This window comes from Salvelinus fontinalis, chromosome 38, assembly GCF_029448725.1.
Source record: "Salvelinus fontinalis isolate EN_2023a chromosome 38, ASM2944872v1, whole genome shotgun sequence".
Taxonomy (NCBI): Eukaryota; Metazoa; Chordata; class Actinopteri; order Salmoniformes; family Salmonidae; genus Salvelinus; species Salvelinus fontinalis.
Window position 1 is genome coordinate 23187604 of NC_074702.1, and position 25387 is coordinate 23212990.

At 44.1% G+C, this 25387-nt stretch overlaps 1 protein-coding gene across 2 annotated transcripts; it reads right to left on the reverse strand.

The window, feature by feature from the left end:
* Positions 1-377: 377 nt before the first annotated feature.
* On the reverse strand, positions 378-17580 carry LOC129837523 (nuclear receptor subfamily 2 group F member 5). Of its 2 annotated transcripts, none has more exons than XM_055903768.1 (4): positions 17316-17580; positions 5738-6018; positions 5132-5378; positions 378-2445 (listed from the first exon to the last, which is right to left on the reverse strand). In XM_055903768.1, the coding sequence occupies exons 2-4, from the start codon at positions 5999-6001 to the stop codon at positions 2129-2131; spliced, it is 828 nt and encodes a 275-aa protein (XP_055759743.1). In that variant the 5' UTR covers positions 6002-6018; positions 17316-17580; the 3' UTR covers positions 378-2128. The 2 variants fall into 2 exon arrangements, with proteins under 2 accessions (XP_055759743.1, XP_055759742.1); XM_055903767.1 differs by having other exon boundaries at positions 16461-17579.
* Positions 17581-25387: the final 7807 nt, after the last annotated feature.

A 25387-nucleotide genomic window follows, 5' to 3' on the forward strand; every position in this document is an offset into this window, starting at 1 on the left:
ACACACTGTCCACACTGAGCGACTACTACTCATGGCCAATGCACTACATGGAATTACCCATATGACTTGAGACATCTGTCATAAGCTCTGTCTAAAATGGCCACTTGAATTCATATCGACTTGGTGTACCACCTGATTTCAGCCTGTTCGTTGGTAAGAGAATTTAGTTGTATTACGTTGTAGTCATAATGACAGAATATGCCATGGTGTTTGAAGTGAATAAACCTTTGATAGTATAGTTAAACATCTAAAATGTTAGTCATTGTTATGACTGATTATGACATCTGTAAGTCATGTGTTAACAGCATTAGGCAATGCGTTCATAGAGTAGGATGTTAGCTGTTTCGGATCATAGCAACACAAGATGGAGAAATAACTGTGAACAACACATTTTTATTTCAATGAATGGATCCATTTTTCCAAACAAAAATAGAGAAAAAACATCCTCTTATAGAAATATTCTGTGAACTAATTTATCAACAGACAGTCCTGCTCTCCAAGGTCCCAATGGCTTTCAAATCCCAATAACTGTTACCCCAGTGCCACGTTAAAAACACACTGCTCGTCCAACAATCAGTGTTGCCTTGCAGCCCGTCATCCATTGATGGTAACAAAAACACAATAATATCTATGCTAAATCACAGTAATGACCATTGTAACTTTAATTGAGGTTTGGAGGTTAGTAATACAATTTCCTAGTATGCTGCTTGAATGACAATTGAATTGAGGTGGCCTCATATGGAGGACATATTGCCTGTCATAACAGGTAACTTCAGATTATGGCACAGTCATAAAATAAATGCTCAGTGACAAAATCTTGTTCTAAGGCAAGTACAACTATAGTTTTAAAATGCTTATTGGTTCAGGCTCCATAACAATTTTCATTTTTCACAAAAACATCAAATGTGATTGTGACATGAAACTAACAGGGATTAACTGGCATGTGTTATGTCATTCCTATGACAGCATTATGTAGATGTTATGAAGGGATACTTGTATGATATTCCGCTTTGAAACAGTGGCGGAAGTACACTGACCATTACCAGTTAGTGGCCCTGTAGTTTTGACCTCAAAATGGCGGCTGAAGAAGAATCTACCAGTGCTGTGTTTATGATGGGAGTGGGTCAAGTGTGGGTTCTGGATAGTTTCACATTGCAAGTGCCTATTTTTGTATATATATTTTTTGCAACTTCCCACACCCTCTGACATCTAAATACAAGTAAAAGGTCAAATTATAGACAAACCAAAAAGTGTTTTTGTCACCACTACCACAAAGATAATCCAAACAATTAATATCCATGTTCCACTTTGGTACAGGCTGTTGATAGGTGTTTTGCCCTGTGTGAGGCGTGATTCTCTGTTTCCTACTGATAGTGGCATGTCTGTCCTCTCTCCCCAACCTAAACCTGAGCTAGTCCCAACATACCCCTTAACGTGGATGTCTATGAGTCAATGACATACATATGGACACAATCATGAATTTCTCTCATTATAAACAGTGCTAATACACACACACACACACACACACAATAAATGTCTTCTGAAAATTCCAAGGAAATTTGGCATTTGTTTTTTAATGGCTTCGGGTTAATAAAAAAAAATATTGGTTGATGAAGAACCTTTGGCCTGGCTCTCTCGGTCAAGCAGTTCTATCGGCAAAGGCCTTGCTCTAAATCGCCATACAGTGGAGATTCTTGGACATGTCTCCTTTAGATGCAAGCACAGTGCCGACAATAGAGTGACTGTGTCGCCAGTAGCCGCCACCGCGTCGAGTCCGAGACTGACAAAGTCGTCTTTAACGGCGTGAAACCGACAGAGCTGCAGGAGAACGGCGCAAAAACCCTTCTGCCAGCCCGTCTAGTGTCACCTCTCAAATGTGGCAATGGCAAAGTAGGAGGGGCCATGGCAGCCACCTTGTCTCTCTATTGGCCGTGGTCACCTGGAGAAGAGGCGTGTGAATGGCTGGATTGATGAATGGGGTAGGGATGTGGTGAGGTGGTCAGTCTGCTTTTTGGCAGAACGGTGGTGGTCTTCCAGGGGATGGAGGGAGGAGATAAATGGAGGGAGGGATTGAGGGATGGTCGATGAAGGATGGATGAAGAGCTGAATACGCAGCGACTCGTCCTCCTCAGGGCCCGTTTTCATTGTAGTGGAGGGAGATGGGGCGGTCGCGCTGCACGGGCATGTAGGGCCAGTTGTAGCTGGAGCCAGAGAGGAGCATGTCGCGCAGCAGCGTCTCGATGGGCGTCTTGCCCACCAGGCGCACAAAGAAGAGCTGCTCGATGACGGGCGAGGAGACGATGCGGAGGGAGGGCAGCCGCAGGAGCAGGCGGCCGAAGCGGTTGGGCTGGCTGGGGTACTGGTTCCTCACATACTCCTCCAGGGCACACTGGGACTTCTCCTGGATGCTCTCCACGTGGGCAACATCCGACAGGCCCATGGCATCTGAGAAAGGGATAGGAAGGTTAGGTGTTGATGAGTTTCTGGTTCATTATGGTTCTGATGAGTTGACCTCACACTGACATGCAATGTGAAATTGTGTCCAGCTACGTACAAACATTAGAGCTGAAATGTCTGTATCCCTAAGTAAATATGTCATTCTATGTAGTGGAATACAATTCCCTTTGCCTTCAGTTGTGGGTCGAGGTTTTGTCCCTGCTCTCACACCTTCCCTAGCACCAGTCCCTAGTGTGAGTCTCACACCACCCTTAGCACCGGTCCCTGGTGTGAGTCTCACACCTCCCCTAGCACCGGTCCCTGGTGTGAGTCTCACACCTCCCCTAGCACCGGTCCCTGGTGTGAGTCGCACACCTCCCCTAGCACCTGTCCCTGGTGTGAGTCTCACACCTCCCCTAGCACCGGTCCCTGGTGTGAGTCGCACACCTCCCCTAGCACCTGTCCCTGGTGTGAGTCGCACACCTCCCCTAGCACCTGTCCCTGGTGTGAGTCTCACACCTCCCCTAGCACCGGTCCCTGGTGTGAGTCTCACACCTCCCCAAGCACCGGTCCCTGGTGTGAGTCGCACACCTCCCCTAGCACCGGTCCCTGGTGTGAGTCTCACACCTCCCTAGCACCGGTCCCCGGTGTGAGTCTCACACCTCCCTTAGCACCTGTCCCTGGTGTGAGTCTCACACCTCCCCTAGCACCTGTCCCTGGTGTGAGTCGCACACCTCCCCTAGCACCTGTCCCTGGTGTGAGTCTCACACCTCCCCTAGCACCTGTCCCTGGTGTGAGTCGCACACCTCCCCTAGCACCTGTCCCTGGTGTGAGTCTCACACCTCCCCTAGCACCTGTCCCTGGTGTGAGTCTCACACCTCCCCTAGCACCTGTCCCTGGTGTGAGTCTCACACCTCCCCTAGCACCTGTCCCTGGTGTGAGTCGCACACCTCCCCTAGCACCTGTCCCTGGTGTGAGTCTCACACCACACAGAGAGTTTGTTGAATGTGTGTGATACTTTTCACACCCTTCGAGCTCCGTGGTTATGGGGTCAGAGTTGGGTGAACTCAAAACAAAGTCCCTTTTAGTGTACTGCATGGTGCTGTGCTGTACTGCACGGTACTGTACTGCACGTTCAGTTCTACTGTGCCAGTGTTTCTGTCCCCAGTATGAACCTTGTTTAAAGGCTGCATCGAACAGCGAGGGTAATTTTCTCCCAAGTGCTTTACTCTAGTGTGCAGCAGAAGCACTGGGCCAGGATTTTCTTTTACCCGCCACCCAGCATGCTAGTCCCTTTGTTACAGTACCCTTTAATCGGCCCCCTGCGCAAATTTGGTCCAGCTGAGCTTCAGTTCCACGTAACAAAAGATTCATGTGCCTCATATTTTTGTCGCAGAAGCCCCCAGGTGGGGTATAACTGCAAATTCTGCCACATTTCCCACTTTGAGGGCAGGCGTGCATTTTTTTATCTATCCACCATTTTAGTGTCTGTGTGAGGCATCAGTGGCTGAGAAAGCTAGTTCTGTCTGTGTGACTGAGCCCTCGCGTGCTACCACGACTCCTCCGCAGGCATCTTTTACAGGCACCTCCTCCCTTTGTCTGGCTCCCTGGTCACACACAGCCACACTCTGGGGATGAGGATGGTGGTGGTGGTAAGATGGCCGCTCTTTGATTTAGGGTGATGGGACTGGGATATAGGGTGGAATGTCTGAGGGTGGAGGTGAGAGGGAGTATAGAGATTTTGTCTGTCCTTGTTAGCTCATGCAGGCAGGTCTCGATGGGGGGGCCTGGTCTACGAATGGTCTGTCTATCTCATTGTGTGTACATGCATGTGTGTGTGTATGCGTGTGTGTTGGCTGGAGTTGTGGGACGGATCACATGGATGCTCAGAGCTACAGGGGTTGTGTAGGTCAGGGCCTGGGCTGCGGCGAATCCCCCTTGTTGCTGCAACCCACCATGAATAATTCAAGCACGGTGGTGGGGGCAGGGGTGAGAGGGCTGGGGTTTGGAGAGGAGGAAAGGGGAGGGGCTGCCTGACTGGTTTCAATAATAGATGGAAGCGTGAAGGAGAAGAGGGTGATGAAATAAATGAGAAGAGCGAAGGGGTTCTTCAGCCATCCAAATGGAAGAGTGCGAGCCAGAACTAGGTACATGCAAAGTGATTCTGACAAGCTGTGTGATGGAGACGAGGAAAAATGCGATCGACAGGAAACAAAAAGCAAGACCTCAGAGTTGGATTCTCTCACACTCATACCCCCTGGGTCATAAACAATGAATCCTCAACACATCCCAAACCCAGATCTGACAGCATTCTGGGTGGCGTAGAATAACCATAATTATCTACTGTGCCTCATACATTGGCAAAAGTGGTGTATCAAAGCAATAAGCAAACTATTGTTTTTATATTGCTATTTCACCAATATTTACGCTTCTTTAGCTCATATAAGTAGTCCATCCATGATAATATTGATATGGTATCCATATATATTAGATACATTGTTTACAAATACATTGTTAACCACTTGGTTGTTAACCACATGCTGTACTGCAGACTCTATACGTCTGCTAACTTATCTGGAGTGACCACTATGACCTAAATGTGTAGTTCTGCACAAAATACAACACAAACTATCCTACAGATAGACATAAACAAAGACATATAGAAACAGAAACCACTAAAGTCAATGCCACTCACCGGAGGTGAAGAGCACGATGGATTTGAGGCAGGAGTACTCAGCTGTGTCCACCTGCAGAACCTTCAGTTTCTCCACCTGCTCCTGGAACACCCGGATGTGGTCCATGAACGCCACCACGCGCTCCGCAGACATGGGCGATGCGTGTAGGCCGGCCGCCGCCAGCAGGGGCGCCACGTGCAGCGGCATGGAGCACTGGGCCGCGTTCAGCACAAACAGCTCACTCCATGACATGCGCAGGAGCGCCACCTAGGGCACGGGAGGAATGGTGGTAGAATTGGTTAGTTCAGAGTGGACAGAGGGTGGTTCTGGGAAACAAGGATAATAGTGTTAATCTTCCTTATGCAGATGATTGAGTATGGCAAGTGTTAGTGATATGCTCCAACTTAAAGGCTCCTGACCCCACAATTGAACCTTTACATGACATACCAATTGCAGACATAGACATATTTGTTCTGGGCAATATCTGTGTTGAGCATCTACAGCTCATCCATAAGGGACTATCCAAATAAAGTGACCACACCACATCTCTAAGCATTCATAATTTCTATTTTCTAGTCAGGCATAAAAAAGATTATAGTCAGGCATAAAAAAATGGTCATCCTCACCTGGTCCATGAGCTGCAGGTCAGGGAAGAAGGGGATGTTCTTGGCCCACTCCACAGCGCTGAAGAGTAGCCGTGCGGCCAGCTCGCAGATGTTCTCGATGCCCATCAGGTTGTTTCCCTGCATGCACTGGGACCCGTAGCGGGACGTGGGATAAGGCTCGGCGCGCAGCAGCAAAGAGATGAATCCTGATAGGTAGGGCTGCCCGTTGTAAGGGTCGCTGCCATTGGTCAGGTACTGACCCGGGCTAGACTGGGAGTTGGACATGCGGCCTCTCTGGACAGCTGAGGGAGAGAGAGAGAAAGAAAGAAAGGGTTAAGAAAATAAGGCGATAAAGCGTTTGAATTTTATGAGCAAAATACATTTTCCCTCTTTTGACATTTCATAAGCGAATACTCAAGTGCTAGAAGCTAATTGTTTGGCATGGAGCTAACTTGGTTAGACTACTGCATCTTTCATTCATTCATGTGGCTGTACTCTATCCATCTATCCTAAGAGGCTTTATTTCAATCCAAGCTGGCACAGTTACAGTAACATTTAGGACCTGAAGCTTCTCTGCATTCACATCGTCATGACTGCGTCCAACACTAACTGCCTTGATTTAGTAGGCTGCAATTACCACTGTGTCATAAAGCAGCATCTAGAGGCACTCAGACGAGTCTGCTCTTTCTCAATGGGAATATATATGGCCAAATCACATTGGGGCTAGCAGCTAAAAGCCATGTCTGGGGAGAGGAGGAAGGAGGGTGGAGGTTGGAGGTGCAAAGCGTGGAGAAATGGGGGGAAATTTCTGCGGCTCTAAATGTGTCGGCACTCTGTCTCCTGACCGGCAGACCCCGGTGCCGTGCTTCAGTGAGTAATGGCAACCAGCAGCCAGTAAAGACACTATGGTTCTTCACACCTCTGCCCCCCCCCCCCCCCCCCCCACTGCCAAGTGGCTCAGCCGAAGGGGAAGGGGGCACGCAGAGGCTAAGCACACATCCCCACCCCCGCCGAGCTAAGAAGCGGCAGCTCAAAGCCCATTTGGAAAACACCTGTTCAGTCATCCCCGCTGTCTGACTAATAACTCCCTCTACAGTTACAGAACGAGGGAGAGAGAGAAGGAGAGAGAGAGTACGAGGGAGAGAGAGTACGAGGGAGGGAGGGAGGGAGGGAGGGAGGGAGGGAGGGAGGACAGGCTAGTGTTTGGAAAATACTTTGAAACTCAGCATCACCTGTCCTTCGACACAACAGCTGTGAAAATTTTATACACTGCAGTGTACCAAAGAGGGAAGGTCAAATCACTCAAGAACATAGTAAGTCAATAGATATGTCCATAGAATTTCAAGACTGTTGAATGATAAGAAAAACGTTTGAGTTTGTGACCAAAAAATACTGGTCTCCCTTGAACACAAGCACTCCTGTCCCAGGGAAAGAATCTTGCCTCACTTTGCAAACGACAACGTAGCGTACAGAGACAGCATTGCACAATGGGCCGTCCCATGTCACTCACAAAAAAACAACTCCTGGTCGTACCCAAACCTGAACTTTTTCTAGAACATGGTTGTCCTTCATTAGAGGTTAGTATGATATTATAACTATCTGAATTAAAATAATAATAATCAATGCATCATAATGATTAATGCCGTAATCCACCAGATGCCAAATCCACCCCATCCACTTGTCTTCTGAAAAGCCTCTTTGAGGAGGTTGTGTGTGAGTGCGTGAGTGCTTGAGTCGAAATGACGCATGAAAAGCATCTCTATGTGAATGAGCAAGGGAAATGAATGAGACAGGGAGAGAAGGGCTTAGACAGGGTAAAAGGGAGAGGGAGAAAGACAGTGAGTGGCATGGGATGAGAGAGAGTGAGAGTGAGGATGTAGAGACAGATTTGAATGCCTGCCATAATCTATTTCCCGATTTCTAATTGGTCGGCGGTGGCTTAGTGTGATTGGAAAGACCAAAGCCCCTATCTCTTGACAGTAGAGGTACTGGCAAACAGTGGGACCAAACAACTAAAGAGCCTAAAACCCCAAACAGAAAGACCATGGCACTACATCTAACATCAAGGTACATAAATAAGGCAGAGGGGAGAAAAGGGCACGAAACAGGTATCATGGGCGATTTCAGCCGTGACTTTTAAAAAACACCACCACAGCGAGTCACAGAGAGTGTGTTGCCGTGGAGTTAAGCATCCCACCAAGGCTGTCCTTATTTGGCCTTTAGTCATTGTGCTAGAAGTACAAGACAGTTGAAACTATTGTAGATAAATACAATTAAGGACTATCTGCTCCTGTAAAAGGTCATAGTCAGGGGCTATGTACTAGAAGCATGACAGATTTGGCACAGCCTCATTGTCAACTGAGATAAGTGGCATAATGGTTTTCGTGTAGTCCCTTAAAAGTCTGCTAACATAAAACACAAGATACTGTAACATTCAAACACAGATACACAAAAAAAATGCTTATTTTGGACAGTAAAGCAGTGTGTATTGTGTAAGCCCGTTCAGAGAGGAGTGTCTGATGAGTGTGTGATGTGACATTCATGTGTTATTCCTGTGCTTCTCACAGACTCCTTTAGCTTGGGTTGAACTCTGGATTGAACTCTTGGGTCACTGCTCTCACTCTGCATGCAAGGGTTACAGTGAAGCACCAATCTCAGTCAAAACCAAGTCAAACCATTTACCTGTAGTCAACTACAAATTCACAGAGGAAAGGGGGCCAAGGCTGTGAGAAAGACGTGGAGAGAAAGAAAGGGTGAGAGGAAAGGAGAGAAGCAAATAGGTTGAGAATGAAGATGAAGGTGAGTTTAAGAGCAGAGAATTGAGAAATAGAGGGATGAAGTGAACTAAACCAGTGGTTCCCAAACTGTGGGGCGCGCCCCCAAAGGGTCGGAAGGGGTGGTCCCCCCCCACAAAAATAAAAAAATAAAGGAACTCAGTCTGGCTTTAAACGTACTCTTTAAAGTTGTAATAGTAGAATGCACAAGGTGCAATTCCCGAAATTGGGTAGTGCATCATCAGTTCCTCTTGTCATGTTAGTCACTGCATACCTTAGAGACCTATAAATATCACATGAATACACATTAGACATGACAAAATGCGTAGAATTGCAGAAAATAAGCTTTAAACCTGCAGAATTCTCTCCATCAACAAGAGGGGTGTGAACAGTTTGTGTCATGAACAGTGCTTGTACCCATAGAAATAGACGTAGCGCGTGCACGCGGGATTTTCCCCAATGCTGGAAGGGGGGGGGGGGGGGGGCATAGTGAAAAAGTTTGGGAACCCCTGAAAGAGACAATGGGATCAAGGAAGAGGGAGGGAGGGAGACAGAGTGAAGTATGACATTGTATGGAAAGGGAGAGGGAACGGGTAAAGAGACAGGGAGAGAGATACAGACAGACGGAGATAGAGAGAGCTTCCCGGTGAGGAAGCTCAGACGCATTAGCTGCAAACGTAGCCTCTTTAATATCCACCCAGTCACGTTGGCGCTGCTTTGATGAAGCAGATATGAATTAATAACAGAAATGCACCCTGCACAGAGGAGTGCTCTGGCTTTCTATCCATCTCTCTACTCACTCATATCCATTTCTACAATAGAAGAGATCACACAACAAGCTATGCTATCCAAGCGATTCATTTTCATTACATTGAGTTAAAAACTCAATGGCTGTATCTCAAGAAAATTGGTGTAAATTGGCCTGGAATCAAAACAACACAATATTTCAAAATGTAACAATGGATATGGATAACGCTGGACTTACTGTAAAGGCTAGCCTTTCATATTGTGGCAATAGGCTAACCTGGCTATTGTACAGACAACAGAGAAAATGAGAGACTCAACAGAGAAACATGACAATATGACACGCAATGTATCGTGAACTGGAGTCTATTCACCTTGAGGTGTCAAACGAAGCCCATCTCTGCGAGTGAGCTCTATTCCTCCACACACACCCCCCTCCTCTAAAATATTAAATCCTAGCCTTGGGGATATCAGAATGGGAAACAACTAGTGCCTCAGCTCTATGGTCTCTTCGTGGCCTGTCACTTCAATGGAGGCTGCTTTCTGACAGTGAATAATGGCAAGGCCTCTGTCAATATGGAAGCCATGGTGCTGGAACCTTACAGCCAGCTTGGACTTAAAGAGACCTATTCTAACATGTCAATAAACTATGACAGTATTGAAATAGGGGAATGTTTTGGCGGGCCAGAGTTTAGGGGTCAAACTAGTCTCGGTTTGTGATTGCCTGCTCATACAAACTGAACAACGTGTATGGATTAGTCAATAAAGGCAGTCAGCTAGCGAGCCGTGGTACTTACTCAATAGAGTCAACCTCACATTTGGACCTTGAACATCTCCATTATTAATGTTTAGTTTCTGGTTCCCGTTGACCTACAATATATCCGTCTCTGTGTTTGGTCGGTGTGAACCAAGGGTCACCAGCTGTAGCAGCGAGTCTCGTCAAGAGTGATGTGTTTCATAATCCTATGTATGAGTAACTGAATATCAATATACAGGACTTCCCTGTGTTATTTACCATTGAAGGACACACACTAGGAGTCACAATGAAGATAATCTGTCTTTGAATGTTCTGTCTATGAACAATCGTAACTATGTACTTACTATGAACAATCTAGAGCAGTGTTCTCCAACAGGTTGATAGCGAGCTACCAGTAGCTCGCAGCCCACATATGAGTAACTCGCCAAACAATTCTGAAAGTACATGCAATTTTCACGTATTCCACGGCACACTGTCATAAACAAATCTCACAAGTATCAGACACCACAAGCTCCCAGCTACTATTTATTGATATTATCACACCCCTAGTTAGCCACTATTGGCTTAAAATGCCAAACCTAACACCATCTGCCAATAAATTTCCATCAATATTGCCCCTGTCTGTCTGTGTGGTGCGTGCTTTTGTCACTGCATGTGTAGCCAGTTGATGTGATAACCGTCTTGTGGGTTGACAGAAATACTTTCTCCCAATCCTTCTCAATTAAATATTAACTGCAAAGTAGGCATACCTGGCAGAAGTATATCATGAGTAAGTATATCATTTGTATCTATTATTTGAAAACGTTGCCATGAAATGAGCATTAGCAGTACAGAACCATCAATAGACCAGCACATTAGATGGCACAATCCTCACTTGCTAGATTTGCAATTAAAAGGCCAGATGCACAACTAAAGGGGAATAACACACAAAAAAATGAATTTGCTAGTTTTATTTCCAGACCTACAAAAGGGTCTTCTGATTTAATTTGAGATTTGACATGGACTCACAACATCCAATTTCGTTGTTTCTCTATGAATAATTGCAATTTTGAGAGTGAAAAAATCTGAAAATCTAAAACCAGGAAAAATAAAACTAAGAAAAAAACATCGGTTGGGAAAATCTAAAACAGAATTGTGAAGAAAGATTCTATAGGACCCCGCTTGTTTATTAACCATTATTTTAGCATGTATATTGACAGAAAACATAGCTAGAAAAAATGAGCAGCTCGCGACACGTTTCATTTTTTAAAAGTAGCTCCCATACTAGAAAAGGTTGGAGACTCCTGATCTAGAGTGTGTACTCTAGTGGACAGTGTGCCTGTCCATGCCAATCTCTGGGTGCATGTCACCATGTGAGTTGGTATCTGTGACCATGTCACTATGTGTGGTAGCTGGTAGGGAATGTATTGTATGCATGAGAAGAAGGCTGCTAGTTGTGAATGTAAAATTGTCAATGTGTCAAGTATACAGTGTGTTCTTCGAACGTGTGAATTTGACAAACATCACAGTCTATATTGGTCTTTTTTGGTCTCACTAAGGTCAGAGGAGCACATACGGAACATTCCGACAGCCTAACATGATATGCACTTCTCTCCCAACTAGCCCAAGGAACTGTCAGCCAGTTGCACAGGTTCACTGTCTCTCTCTTCCTCACTACTTCCTTATCCCTTAAACCAGTGTTCTACTCTAAGCAGTAATGTCATTGAGAAACATGGAGAGTAGAGATGCCAGAGGTGCCAAACAGGTAGAGCAGTGAAGAGGTAAACATGACCTTCTACATGACTGTTTAGTATAAATCAGCCTTTAACACGAGATATTCGATATCTATGTGGGCGGAAATAGAGTGACCTCTCAGTCAAGTTACACACTAAGGGTCACCATAAAGATCAACTGAACTGTCCAAATAACACACCTGAATAAGCCAGTGAATGTGACACTTATCTTAAACAATGCAGATGTGTGTGAAGTACATTTTGGAGCAAGTTACAGCATAGATAGGATCAATTACTCATTTTTTTTGTACCTTACTAAAACGTTGCCATGTTTTACAGAATTTCGCCACTAGGGAGTGGTGCATTTTTGGAGAGGGAGGGGAGATGCGGGGCAGCGACTTGGTCGACAAGAAAGGCCCGCCTAACCACAAACATAACCTGTCAGGTTTGTTTTTATATGCTTTGTTGTTGATATTCTGCTATATTTGTTTATTTTCACTGGCAGAGGCCTCCTACACCATCAATACGTTACTTTTACACATGTTACCAACAGTAGAAGGGCGTGGGTAAAATCACTGGGGAAGCCAGGAAAAATACCATATTACAACCTACTCTATGTGTTGTGATAATTACATGTTTCTGACATTTTTGGACCACTAAACAACAGAGAGTTAACCACAAGTTGCAAAGAAAACAGGAGCTGCCTCCACTATTTCAGCACCATTTCAACTTCAACATTTCAAGGTATGCTTTGTCTAATACAGTGACAACTAAAAGATACAAAAAACTATTTGTTCCAATCATCAAGCTAAATATGATGTGGCTGTCCATGGTTGATTTCTGTGTGTGTGTGTGTGTGCATGTGCGTGTGTGTGTGTGTGTGTGTGTGTGTGTGTGTGTGTGTGAGTGGGAGAGAGGGAGGATTGCTAGAACAGGGGATTTTTTTGTCCTAGACTACCTGGCTAAAATGTTTGCTCGCTAATCTAACTTCCATTCTTGGGCAACGTTAGCTAGTTAACATTAGCCTTCTACATCTAGCTACATATTGAATGTCCATCCTCTCAGGCCAGAGGCACAACAATGTATTAATTAATGGTTGGATCAGAATCACCGTTATAATTATTGCCAGTACAGAGAATTAAGTAAAACACAAGTCCAAATCCCTATCTCCATCCATGTCTAATTTAGGAAAGGCCCAATTTTAGCTAGCTAGCCACCGGATGACAACAACACAACAACGCAACAATTCAAGTTGCTTCTGTCAATGACGTATGCTCTCAATTCAATTTGATAGGAGTGATGCCAAATCCAAGCTGCTTACCCTTAACACTTTTGTGCTTTTGGTGCACCAGGACCATTCACAGTTGAGCTCACTCAGTTTTGCTCAATGCTGATTGGCTATTATTTGATGCTTTTTTATCAATGGAGGCCAAATGCTCGCTGGCTTCCCTTGCATTCAATGCTACGAGAGGCAAAAATGTCATACTCTTTAAACCAGACAGCATCAGATACATGGCCTACACATACAGAGACAGAGGGGCAGATCATATAAGGTAATCAGTCAGTTGAAATAAATGAATTAGACCCTAATCTATGGATTTCACATGACTTGGCAGGGACACAACCATGGGTGGGCCTGGGAGGGCATCGGCCCACCCACAGGGGAGCCAGGCCCTGCCAATCAGACTCAGTTTTTCCCCACAAAAGGGCTTTATTACAGACAGAAATACTCCTCAGTTTCATCAGCTGTACAGGTGGCTGGTCTCAGATGATCCCTTAGGTGAAGAAGCCAGATGTGGAGGTCCTGGGCTGGCGTGGTTACACATGGTCTGCAGTTGTAAAGCCGGTTGGACGTACTGCCAAATTCTCTAAAATGACGTTGGAGGCAGCGTATGGTAGAGAAATGTATATTAAATAGCTCTGGTGGACATTCCTGCAGTCAGCATGCCAATTGCACACTCCTTCAAAACTTGCCATTGTGTTGTGTGACAAAACGGCACATTTTAGAGTGGCCTCTTATTGTCCCCAGCACAAGGTGCACCTGTGTAATGATCATGCTGTTTAATTAGCTTCTTGATATGCCACACCTGTCAGGTGGATTGATTATCTTGGAAAAGGGGGATTTGCTCATTAACATGGATGTAAACAAATTTGTGCCATTTTGTTTGAGAAATAAGCTTTTTGTGCGTATGGAAAATTTCTTGGGTATTTTATTTCAGCTCATGAAACACTTTACATGTTGCATTTATATTTTTGTTCAGTATTTTTTTTTTTTCTTGGTCAATTTTTTGGGTCCGTCTGGCTTCCCTTGGCAGCCATGAATACACACCACTGGTTACCAATCCATGTGTCGAGAATAGCATGATATTTAGATGATTCTTTTGTGCATGGCTTGCATAACACAAGTAAGCAATACCTTGTAGTGGTTTCTTTATATTTGGGGAAATTAAAGATATTTCTGATGACTGTTATAGAAGTGATAGTCCTCTGCTTTAACCCAAGAGCAAACACACGTTTTTGAATAACTATTACAAAGTTAATTATTGATAGTTTCAACAATCAATTTGAGATGATTTCAAATCCATATTCAGGGCAGGAATGTACATTTGTCTATTTCCAAAATGTTCCAAAATTCACACGGATTATAACTCAGAAAGCCCAATGGCCTCCTCTGTCAGCCGACCCAGGTGCATTATGTAGAAGAAACATGACTTATGTATGACCTCTGGGGAAGACGGAAAGTCGCTTTGGGTGTGTAGTCTTACTCATTTCTCGCTGCTACCAGTAAGCCTTTAATGTGATTGCAATGCTGCATTTAAATGTGTACAATTGGTGCTTTTATTATGAATTATCCCCACCATTAGGCTATCTCTGAACTTTTCAGGGCAAATAGTTAGCAGGACTTTATCTTAGGCCCTATTGCTGAGTTAGAACATATATGTAGACTATTTCACACCAAAATATGCCTCTAATATTTTGTTAATTATAATCTGACTAAAAAGATAATTTGATTTTCTTTCAGGGTTTGAAAATGATTGGTAGACCTAAAGAAAACAATTTTGTTTTAAACATGTTTTATTTACTACCTGACAAAGGTTGCCGTTTAAAAGCATTGCTAACACTTGGTTGTAGTACAACACAACTCTGCATAACATTTCAATTATAATTATTGATTGAATGTCAATTAGAAAATTAGGCATATACAAAATAGTTATGCCTAGGCCTGCATTAACCACGTCAGTCATCATGAATTTAAAACCAACACTTTTAATATTTTAAAGAAGTGCGATTTCAAGATGTTCCTCAAAGGCACTGACACTTACGAGGACAGGTCTCTAGGCCTATAATCCACGATGAGGATGAGGATGAGTCTGTTTTGCGTATGACAGACCTGTACCAATTTAATCAACACTTGAAAGAATTGAGATTTCTGAATCGTGTTTTTGCTGAATATTATTCTAGACCATATAATAGTAACATAGCAAATCAAATCCCTTTTAAAATGTTATCTGCAGTAGTTAATATATAATGTAGCCAAATAATGGTCTGATAACATACTGAGCATGTTTATGTAGATGAAAGGTCAACAGACTGCGCTGTGTCAGGAGATTTCCTCGGGTTCATTCAGTCAGAAAGGGGCATGGCTGACTAAATTTACCCTGCAGTGTTTTACATGAACTGTGTACAGTGTACACACTAGCACACTAACGAGATCCCTTGAATGATAATTGTAGGCGATAGGACGGGTATTTCCACCTAAAATGTATTGTATAGTTCATTATGGCAGAGGCTACTGTATTCAAGACCTCGTTTGTAATAGGCCTGCCTGCTTGATACACTCACACACTGGAAGTTAAACACAGCGTGCTTCCTGCACAGAGCGCACGTCTTCTGTTGACTACAGTCTGTGTGTCTTCTGTTGACTACTGTTTGTGTCACTATTTGCACTGTTTATGGTCATATCATATGAACCTTTTGGAGTATCCACAACAGCTTGCGTGGCCAGGTTTAGCAAGAATTTCAGTATATCATTTGCGATAAAATCTATTACAATAAACTAACTAGGTTGACTCCAGAGTAGGCTACACTGCACAGCGATGCACATGTATTTATGATTAGAGAAATGTAGTATTGTTGGTGGGTAACGCATAAAACACAGAGTACACCGACGTCCAGCATGGAGACATGCATGTGCAAAGCTTTGTGAAGATTACAAGTGTCTGGTTGGCGTGTTGTAATTAACACAACTCGTCTGATTGAACATGACGCGGCAAGGTCCTAGCTGACTGATTAAAAGTGAAACGCAGTGCTTTGCGAACACGTTGCCACTGTTCTTCTTTCGCACTAATTGACCCGTTCTTAATCATGCACAAGCGGGCCCTCTTGTAGCGGATAGGGTGTAGAGGAGCAAACACCAGAATTAATTGGGGAGACAAAGGGAGCCCTTTTCCGAGGGGAGAAAAATAATTGCATACTATGGACTGAATAGGAAATACAAGGGTAGACGATCTGAAACAACAAACATTGCGTTACAGAAGACTACAAATGCCTTTTAGGGGAACTATGACTGATAGAAGAAGGAAATCTATAAGACACGGATATCCATCGTTAAATCACTAACGTTTTATGGTTTCAACTTTACGCACCGATATTCTTGACATCAAACGTCCGCCAAAACTCAAATTGATCATTTTATTAATTTACATTACATTTGCATAAAGACTACAGTCTTCACCGAATCTCACATCCTGTCTTACCTTCTCTTCTCATGCCGACTTTGAGGCACTTCTTCAGTCGGCAGTACTGGCATTGGTTCCGATGATGTTGGTCGATGGGACAGTCGCGGTTCCCCCGGCATGTGTAACTGAGGTTCCGTCGCACCGAACGCTTGAAGAAGCTTTTACAGCCCTCGCAGGTGAATTGGCCGTAATGCTTGCCACTGGACTTATCCCCGCACACCATGCAGTCCACGTTGGGGATCTTGTCCCCGGAAAGTGCATCGTTCCCCGGGGTGGAACCAGAGGGGGTTCCCGGTGTTCCGCCAGGCTCCTGACTGCAAATCTGGAGCTGGGACCCGGGATCCGCCGAAATGTTCTCTTGCCACTGGTTTACTACCATTGCCATGCTATCCTAAAACAATTTGGTTAAACAACAGATACGAATCCAACTCCGTAGCGCGGGGAGAAGATAAGAATCCGTTCTGACGTCTTGGGAAAACAAGGCAGGGCGAAAAGGCGCTTCCCACTTCCTCCAAAAAGTATTTAATATATTATCAAATAGATGGTCTCTAGTTAATCAAATGTCCCTGTCGTAAACGTATCTTCTGTAAACTTATATCAAAGTTTACGAAGACAGCACGGTATCAACATGGCTATTGCGTAAGAATGGAGGCTACTGCCAGTGTTCTGCTCTGCGCAGAAATCCATAAACACGCTCTCTCAAAAACTTAGTGTATTTGAAAAGTCAACTAACAATACAGCATGTACCGAATGGAGAAGTGGTCGTTAAAGTGTCATTTTCATGAATATCGCCTGCCTCGAATCTTATTCTGCTTAATATTCGAACTGAACTAAATCACAATATTCTCCCAATCACAAAAACACAATACTGACCATAGTTCTACGCAATTATGTGATCGAAGTTGTCTTGTGAACTCATACGGACGTGCACTCCCAAAAGAAAAGTTACTTTCGTTCCTCTACTGTTGTGCGCCACGATGAGGTCTGAATAGAAATGTCGATAAACCATGGATGGAGTGCTCTGTGGTAGATGCAGTATGTTTACAAGCAGATATCTTTGCCAATCATGTACTTCACCCGTCGGCTTTCTGTCCCATCTCTGAGAATCATAGTTAGAATTTGGTGAAAGTGACACTAAACAGCCGTGCTTGTAGCCCCCCCATATAAGGCCAAAACTACCATATAAGGCATGACCACTCCTCTCATTGAGATCGGTTTTACGCATGTGCGGGCACATTCAATTGGCCAGAGGAGAATAAAGCAGTAAGGCACTCTCCAATTGGCGCAGCCGCCGATTAGCTATACAGTATGTTCTGGTTGATAGAGTGGCTGTGTTATTACTGTATAGCAGAGTGTAGCTGTATACACAAAGCAACGTAGACATAGATCTTGATTTTTTAAATTTAATAACACAAAACTGTTAGGCCTCAGTCGAAGGGTAAAATGTTTTTATCAAAGTAATAGGCCTATGTCAAATACGTCCCCAAACATCAGTCTTTATAAACTCTTCCACTCTAATGTACCTTTTATTTTCATTGTTTATTTGATGGCTATTGAACTCAATCATACCCACTTTAATTCACCTTTTTTAATGTTTTAATTACTTGTATGTCCTACTGATACCACAATGCATTCTTTCTGAATGTTTAATGTTATGCCCACGTGCTGAAAGCTATACAGTTTTCACAGTAAGATTATCGATTGTGCCAAACCAAGTTGTCAAACTTCTCACCAAGACACACATATGGAGTGTTAATTTTGTCAGTTTGTTGTGCAGCTAAACTTGCCATCTGGATATCAATGCACAAAAGGCCATAGCAGTAATTAACGATGGCTACTGTGTTTTTCTCTAATGGGGTTTTCAAGCTGAAAACAGCAGGGACCTCATTATTTTTCCAGACAGGTCCTGATCTGTCATTTGAGGAGTAATAAGACCATTGTACATGACCGCAGCAGAATCCCATGTGAAGAATAGAAGTAAACTCAACTAAAATAGTACATGTTTCAAACCCTTCACTCTGCAGAATTTGATAACCTAGGCCTGGGTCATGGGATATTAATAGCAGTATATGTAACAGCCATTTGTTTGTGACTTGATCATAGTCGAAGGTATAGGCCTAACTCAAATACAAATTCATATTTTCTAACTCCGGCCTGAAATGTCAGATGTTGATAACAGCATTTAAGACTAGCAACTTTGACAACATCAACAATGTAAGTTTTCTCGCAACAGATCTGCAAGTAGATTTTTCCCCCCAGACGTGTCATAACATGCAGATGGAAATACTCCCTAAATGTCCCCAACCGTTGTGCGCCAAAAGTTAGCTCTCTTAATAAGGCCAATAAATTTTCACAAATGGAAATGCCATTAACCCGTTGAAACTATTCTGACTTGAACTCATTCACACACTTTTAAGCTGTGCCATTTAGAAGGCATTTTCTATTTAGCGTTCATGCTGTTTGAACAATTGTACCAGAACAGACCGAACAGTGTGTGTCGTGAAGGCTTTGCGCTTTCAGAAATGCAAAGCTACCCACATTTTGATAACTCATCTTTAAAATATCTTAATTACAATGTCATTAGCCAACCTATTGCCGGTGCAGGTTGGTTTGAAAATCATGCGTAAAACCAAATATTCAGTTGCCCTAAACTATAAACAGAGTACAGCCTGGGTTAATCACATTCACAGAAATGAGCTACGGGAACGGAAAAACTTCATTAACGTTGAAGTGATTTACCCAAAGGAAAAAAGCGCGAAGAGGACGGGACCCACTTAGCTTTTAGCCAGGTTGAGTGCAGTGCTTCAAGTGCCCCGGGCGAAAACGTTGGCCTCGCGCTCGGCATAATTGTTGTCACATGTAACCTTACCTGTCTTCCAATTAGCCCCTTGACTCGCTATTAGAGCATTCCATTGACTATAGGCTAGTGACCAAGGGCACTTTTTGGTTTGGAGGCCTAATAATTAGGGTGTAATTCTATACGTTGAAGGCTTATGAGGAAGGCTGGAGGAGTTTTCAAGTCAATTTAATTGAGCAAAGCGACATTCAATGAGGTTCAACCAAAATTGCTCATTTTTTTAATGCATATTATATGTACTCCTCCTCCATTCTTCAACATAAGTAGATAGACCAATACTAGTTGTATATTATGTTTTCATTGCCTTAAGTGAACTGTTGAGATTTGGAACTAGTGAAATTGGATCCGTTTCCATGGCAGATTAATTAGAATGCATTAAAACGATCCATCAAATTCTAATTGTATTTATTTGTCACATGGTTCGTATACAATAGGCATATACTAACAGTGAACCGCTTAATTATGAGTAATTTTCTATCAATGCAGAGTTATAGATATAAAATAAAACAGAAATACTGACAGGAGGAAAAATTACACAGTGAATAACAAATACCAATGAGTAAAAATAACATGGCTATATACAAGGAGTACCAGTACAGAGTCAATGTGCAGGGGTACGAGGTAATTGAGGTAGCTATGTACATATAGGTAGTGATAAAGTGACTAGGCAACAGGATATATAATAGACAGTAGCAGCAGCATATGTAGTGAGTGTGAAAGTGTATAGGCTGTGTGTGTGTGTGTGCGCGGGGGGGGGGGGGGGGCGGGGGGGGGGGGTGTTTGTGAATGTGTGTGGGGGGTCAGTATGCATGTGTGTGGGCGTATGTAGTGTGCATGTGTGTGTGTGTATGTGTGAGGGTGTGGGTAGAGTCCAATGGATGTGCATAACCAGTTCAAGAGAGTCATTGCAAAAAAGAGTCAATGCAGGTAAAGATATGCCACCTATAAAGAGACATGATTTGATGGACCTTTGTTGATTGCTTATTAAGATGACAATAAAACTTCTGATTGTATTTCTGACTATAAATTATGGTAATTGTTGTTGTTATTTAGCTGTAACTTGATGATTGAAATTGATATTACAGCTTATGCCAACCTAACCCATGTCAAAAGTAGTTAGTCCTAAATGAATGAACCAATACCTTTGCATGTTTAAGTGATAGATGACCCCAGCAACTGGTGGTTGGGTTTGGGTTTAAGGGGTAAGAGGGGTTGGGGGGTCAACATGACCGCATAGGATTGCCTAGCAAATGCAAAGGCAACAGGTTTACTGGGTAATTTATGGAGGCCCTGACAACGCCAGAGGCCCACAATGCAATGCTTCTTCTGGCTATGCTAAATATGACCCATTTTCAGAAAGGTGTCCATAAACTGATCAGGTATGTGAGCTGAGTGTGTGGCGAAAATAGAAGTGGGACTTGAATGACCTGTTGGACAGGGCCTCGCTAAGGCCCTTAGAGACAAGAAGTGGTGTTTGGATTCTCTATGTATGTGATCAAGTCCAACTAGTTACATGGAGTGTAGTGTTCAAGAACTAGGCTAGCACAGAGACAGACATAAATGAAAATACAAGGAAATGTGTGTTTGTGTGTGTGTTTGTGTGTGTGTGTTTGTGTGTGTGTTTGTGTCAAAGTGAATGTGTGAGCATGTTTACTTTTTATAGCGGTCTGAGCCGACAGTTTTTTGGCCTTGCTATTTCCTTTGGCCGATTGGGGTTGATTAAGAGGTTAACCATGGAGAAGCATGGCGTCTTTAAGGGAGATTTATCTGTTCCTGCACTGACCCCGTAGGGGTTGCTTCCCTCACCCCTGTGTCCTTAGGATTTATTTAGTTATTTGTTTGTATGTTGGAAGGGGTCACATGTTTCCCCACTCCATTTTCCCTGTTTGTCCATCCCAAGCTAATTCCTCATCCTTTTTTTTTGCACTGGTTATGAAGTTGTTGCCATTTTGCTGAGCAAGCTATGTTATGACATGAATGAAGTCCCTGCTAAGTCTCATGACCTTTACAAAACCAGTAAGACACTCCCTAAAATTGCTATTTTTATTATCGGTTCAACTTTGACCCTTGGATAAATGACTGTGTTTGTTTTACAGTATTCAATGTTTATTTCAATTCAGTACCATCTTATTGTTTTCAGTTTTCAGTTTCCTATTTAATGTATTTCTACATTAATTCATTGTTTACATTTTTAACAAACAAGCTCACTAACGTCCTGTACATTTAGTCCAAAGAGAACGCTATGACATATGATCAGGCTTGTTATAGTTATATAGATAAAGAGTTAATAGTTCTTAAACAATCTGTTATAATTAATGTATTCTAACTACTGATATTAGGACTTGGGTTGGAATAACTACACATAACAAAATTCTAAACACATGGACACTTTCTCCCAAAAGTCTTTTTCAACTGACTGTCTTAAAAACACACACACTTACTCACACCTTTTGTGTAGGGTCCTGCCACAACCTAGAGTCAGTGGGCCTTTTCCAGGGGGGCTATACAGGGAATGCTATGTGCTAGCATGACCTGACATGTCTCTGAAGTTGGAGGGGGTCTCGACCTCTGAACTCAGGCTCCAAAACTAGGAAGATGAAAAAAGGGATTGGGTGGGAGGGTTGCTCCTAAACAAGGGCTTCTGTTTCGACCACTCTAGGAATGTCTGTTCCATAAAAAGATGCCTACAGAGAGAGAGAGAGAGAGACAGAGAGAGAGAGAGAGAGAGAGAAAGAAAGAAAGACAGAAAGATACCGCACTTTGCCCATAGTCCTTTACTTATTCACCAAAAAAGATACCCTATCACATTTCCACACTATGTATGATACCATAAATTGTCCACAGTTTAAGAAGTTGTTAGTTCACATTTATGTAACAAACAAATAATAAGCAGAACTCTTGTGAAATATGAAGTGCATTTCAAATCTTCAGTAGTGTGTTACTATTTCCTCTATACCGTCTATTGGCTGCACCACATGAGGACCATGTAAGTGTGTGACTACCTAAATCCATACATAAGACTGTATAAGGAGGCCTTGTGGCAGGCAGCCTTGCGTCCTGATAGACACAATTATAAATGATCAGGCGTTGAGACTGTGACCAATGGGCTTAACAAAATAGTGTACTTGGGGCTGAAACAGATACAACCTTCATAATGCAATGTTTACAGGCATTTCTACACTGATCTGCGGTCATGCGGTCATGCGATCGGGCAATAAATGAACCCCTGGCCCCTGCGGAGGGAAGGGAAGCCCTTGTGACTTGCTAGCCCGTGCGCACTAGGCTAGCCTGAACAGTTCTGACATTGCATGGCCGGGCCCAAGTCAGGAGATAACCTTGTGTGACACTGTTTTCCATTGAAACAACCATGAAGAAGACAGACATCTGGAGAAGAACACCCAGCACCGCCCAGCAAGGCTCCTAATGCATTCCCAGTGGAACCTCGCTGACACAGGCCTGCCAACCGTACGTCTCCTGGAAGCGGCTAGCGTTTTAGCCAAATGTCGTCTTTGTGCTCTTGTGGTGATAAGAATGCCAAAAACAGGAAATGAGGCAGCATATGAGCACAATGCGGAAAGATTGGGGATCCTGATGCCGTTTTTTTATTATTCATCTCCAATATTTCCAGCATGAGATTAATTATCTTCTAGTGTAAGGAGGTTTGTCTGTGTGGGCGATGATTTAGTCTATTCAACGTAGTCTGTCTAGATGTCATGCTTTTGGACAGCATGCTGTTAGATTCACCTCATCAGGCCGTATAGATTATTTTGTGATCATGATTCACCAATGGGCATGTCAAGGGCCACCCAGACTTCTGACTGATCCCAGACCTGCTTTAGTGTCTGATTGCATCAGATGTCCTCTATGTGACGTCCTTATGATGGAATCTCTACTAGCCAGGCTATAACCCATGGTCCAATCTCTAGGCACAGAAGACAAGAACCACCAGCAAACGTTTGGAGAAATCCTCTGTTCTCAGTAACAAACATAAGGAGAATACTCCTCTGTTCTTAGTAACGTAACATTAGGCCAGCAGTCTAGGTCAGTCCAGCCATCTTTGCGTAGTTAACGTGTGCAGGGGTGGAAAAAGGCCAAATTCCCTCCCCACTGTTAAAATCTCAGACGGTGGTCTTTAACACATTCTCCCTCTCCCTCTTTCCCTCCCTCCTCCTCTCCCAATAAAAATCTCTGACCAACAGTTGACCTTTCGCCGTGGCCCCCTCCGTTTCCTCCTCCTCCTCTCCTTCCATTCCCTTCTTCTCTCCCTCTAACCTCCACCACTGAAGCTCCACTGCCGGCCAATTGGAACCAGCAGCTGTGGGGAGGTGGGGAGGGAGGAATGGGGGGGGGGGGGGGGGGGGGGGCAGGTGTGGGGGGGTTGAGGTCATGAGGGTCATGGCACTGGTAAAGTCATCGCTGGGACTCCGATGCGGGGCATCACTTCCCCCTTCAAAGGCAGTGTGGTGACGTCCATAGCCCCCCCGCCCCCTTTGCCCCCGCTGTTCCTGGGCTCTCAGGGTCGAGACAGCCGAGGGTTAATAAAGTGATACCAGGTGTTGGCCAGGGAGGCATTTTTCTTCTTCTGTTTTTCGTTTTACTCTGCCACCAAACTGGGGGCCCCCCTATTTCACACTGTTGAATCCTGCTGGGGATCAAGCATGAGAGCAAGTTAGCCAGGAGGGGTGGCCACGTATGTCAACATGAAAACACCCCTCAGGTAGAGTCACAGAGACATGGTGGACCTGTGTGTGTGTGTGTGTGTGTGTGTGTGTGTGTGTGTGTGTGTGTGTGTGTGTGTGTGTGTGTGTGTGTGTGTGTGTGTGTGTGTGTGTGTGTGTGTGTGTGTGTGTGTGTGTGTGTGTGTGTGTGTGTGGACATCCTAAGCAGAGGGGAGGACACATGTCATGTGACGGCAAGCTGAATAGCATCAGAGTTCCAATGGGCCTCTATGACAATATGGGTTAACTGAGCCAACAAAGTGTCCGATTATGTACCACGGAGGAGGATTTTAGCCAAAAAGATCCCAATCCCAAATCCCACCAGCCACTTTCCCGGCTCAGTGGATACACAAGCACAGATCAGAGGTTTATAAGGTGGTATACTGGGGTTAGAGTTGTGGGGGGTGGCTTGAGCCCAGGAACAGTAGAAAAGAGGACCCCCTGAATAGCTGTGAAGATCAAACCCAGCGAGTGAAGAGCAACAGAGGAAAGCCATCAGCGGACAAGTGCTAGTGGCTGCAGCCACGATGCTAACAGAGAGTCCCTGGCTTGTGTGTGTATATGTGTGTAAAGCTCAAATTACAGTATATACAGCAAACAACCACCAGATTTGGTTACAACACCCCGTGAAACAACTCATTGTAAAGCCCCCACCCCATGGCCCAACCAGCAATGCATATCAGTCCGATGTGGTTCTGATGGCACGTGAAAAAAAGGGTCAGGGACCGGGGTCTGTTCCATCAGTCTTGTTGTGTTTATAGACTCCAGCAAATGTACCTGTCACAGCAGGAAAAAAGTTACCAGATGATACATGTATTGTTTGCTCTGTGCTCCATCCATATTGAGATGCACTGTTTTTCCCAAGCGGGACCAATGCCATGCTTTGGGAACACCCCCGCGCTCTGTGGTGATTGGCTCGTGATTTGCTAATGTCATAGGATGTCGAACCGACGAGAGCGGACAAGACGATCAGATTTTCCAAGAGAATTTCTAACAATGCACTACTGACATTTTCCCAACATGCTCCGAATTTCATTCACATAAAAGCGATGGTACTTAACTCTTCCGAGTCGCCCAGGTCTAAATTGACCCTATGGGTTCTGAAAGAAAGCCTCCAGCGTACACACACAGGTTCCATGGCCGTACCCCCATCGCGTTTAATGAGGGCCTCCTAATTAACGCTAATTAACGTCAATGACAGGCAAGGGCCATTAGTCGATCTAATCCGTAGTTTACATTTTCCCCTCTCTTGGAACCCTGCTGGCGATATCTCACCCCAATCACAGAAAGGACACATTGTTAAGAAGCCCAGCCGGCATCAAAGCTACGGCCCCCTCAACGAGTTGCCCCATTAGGACCTGAGAGAGAGA

Bases quoted from the DNA above. Each gene is read 5' to 3' on its own strand.
- LOC129837523 (XM_055903767.1), bottom strand. From the start codon at position 16,827: ATGGCAATGGTAGTAAACCAGTGGCAAGAGAACATTTCGGCGGATCCC. The intron at 6,019-16,460 runs GTAAGACAGGAT...TCTCTCCCTCAG, and splicing joins AGTCGGCATGAGAAGAGAAG to CTGTCCAGAGAGGCCGCATG. The intron at 2,446-5,131 runs GTGAGTGGCATT...TCCCTTTCTCAG, and splicing joins CATCGTGCTCTTCACCTCCG to ATGCCATGGGCCTGTCGGAT.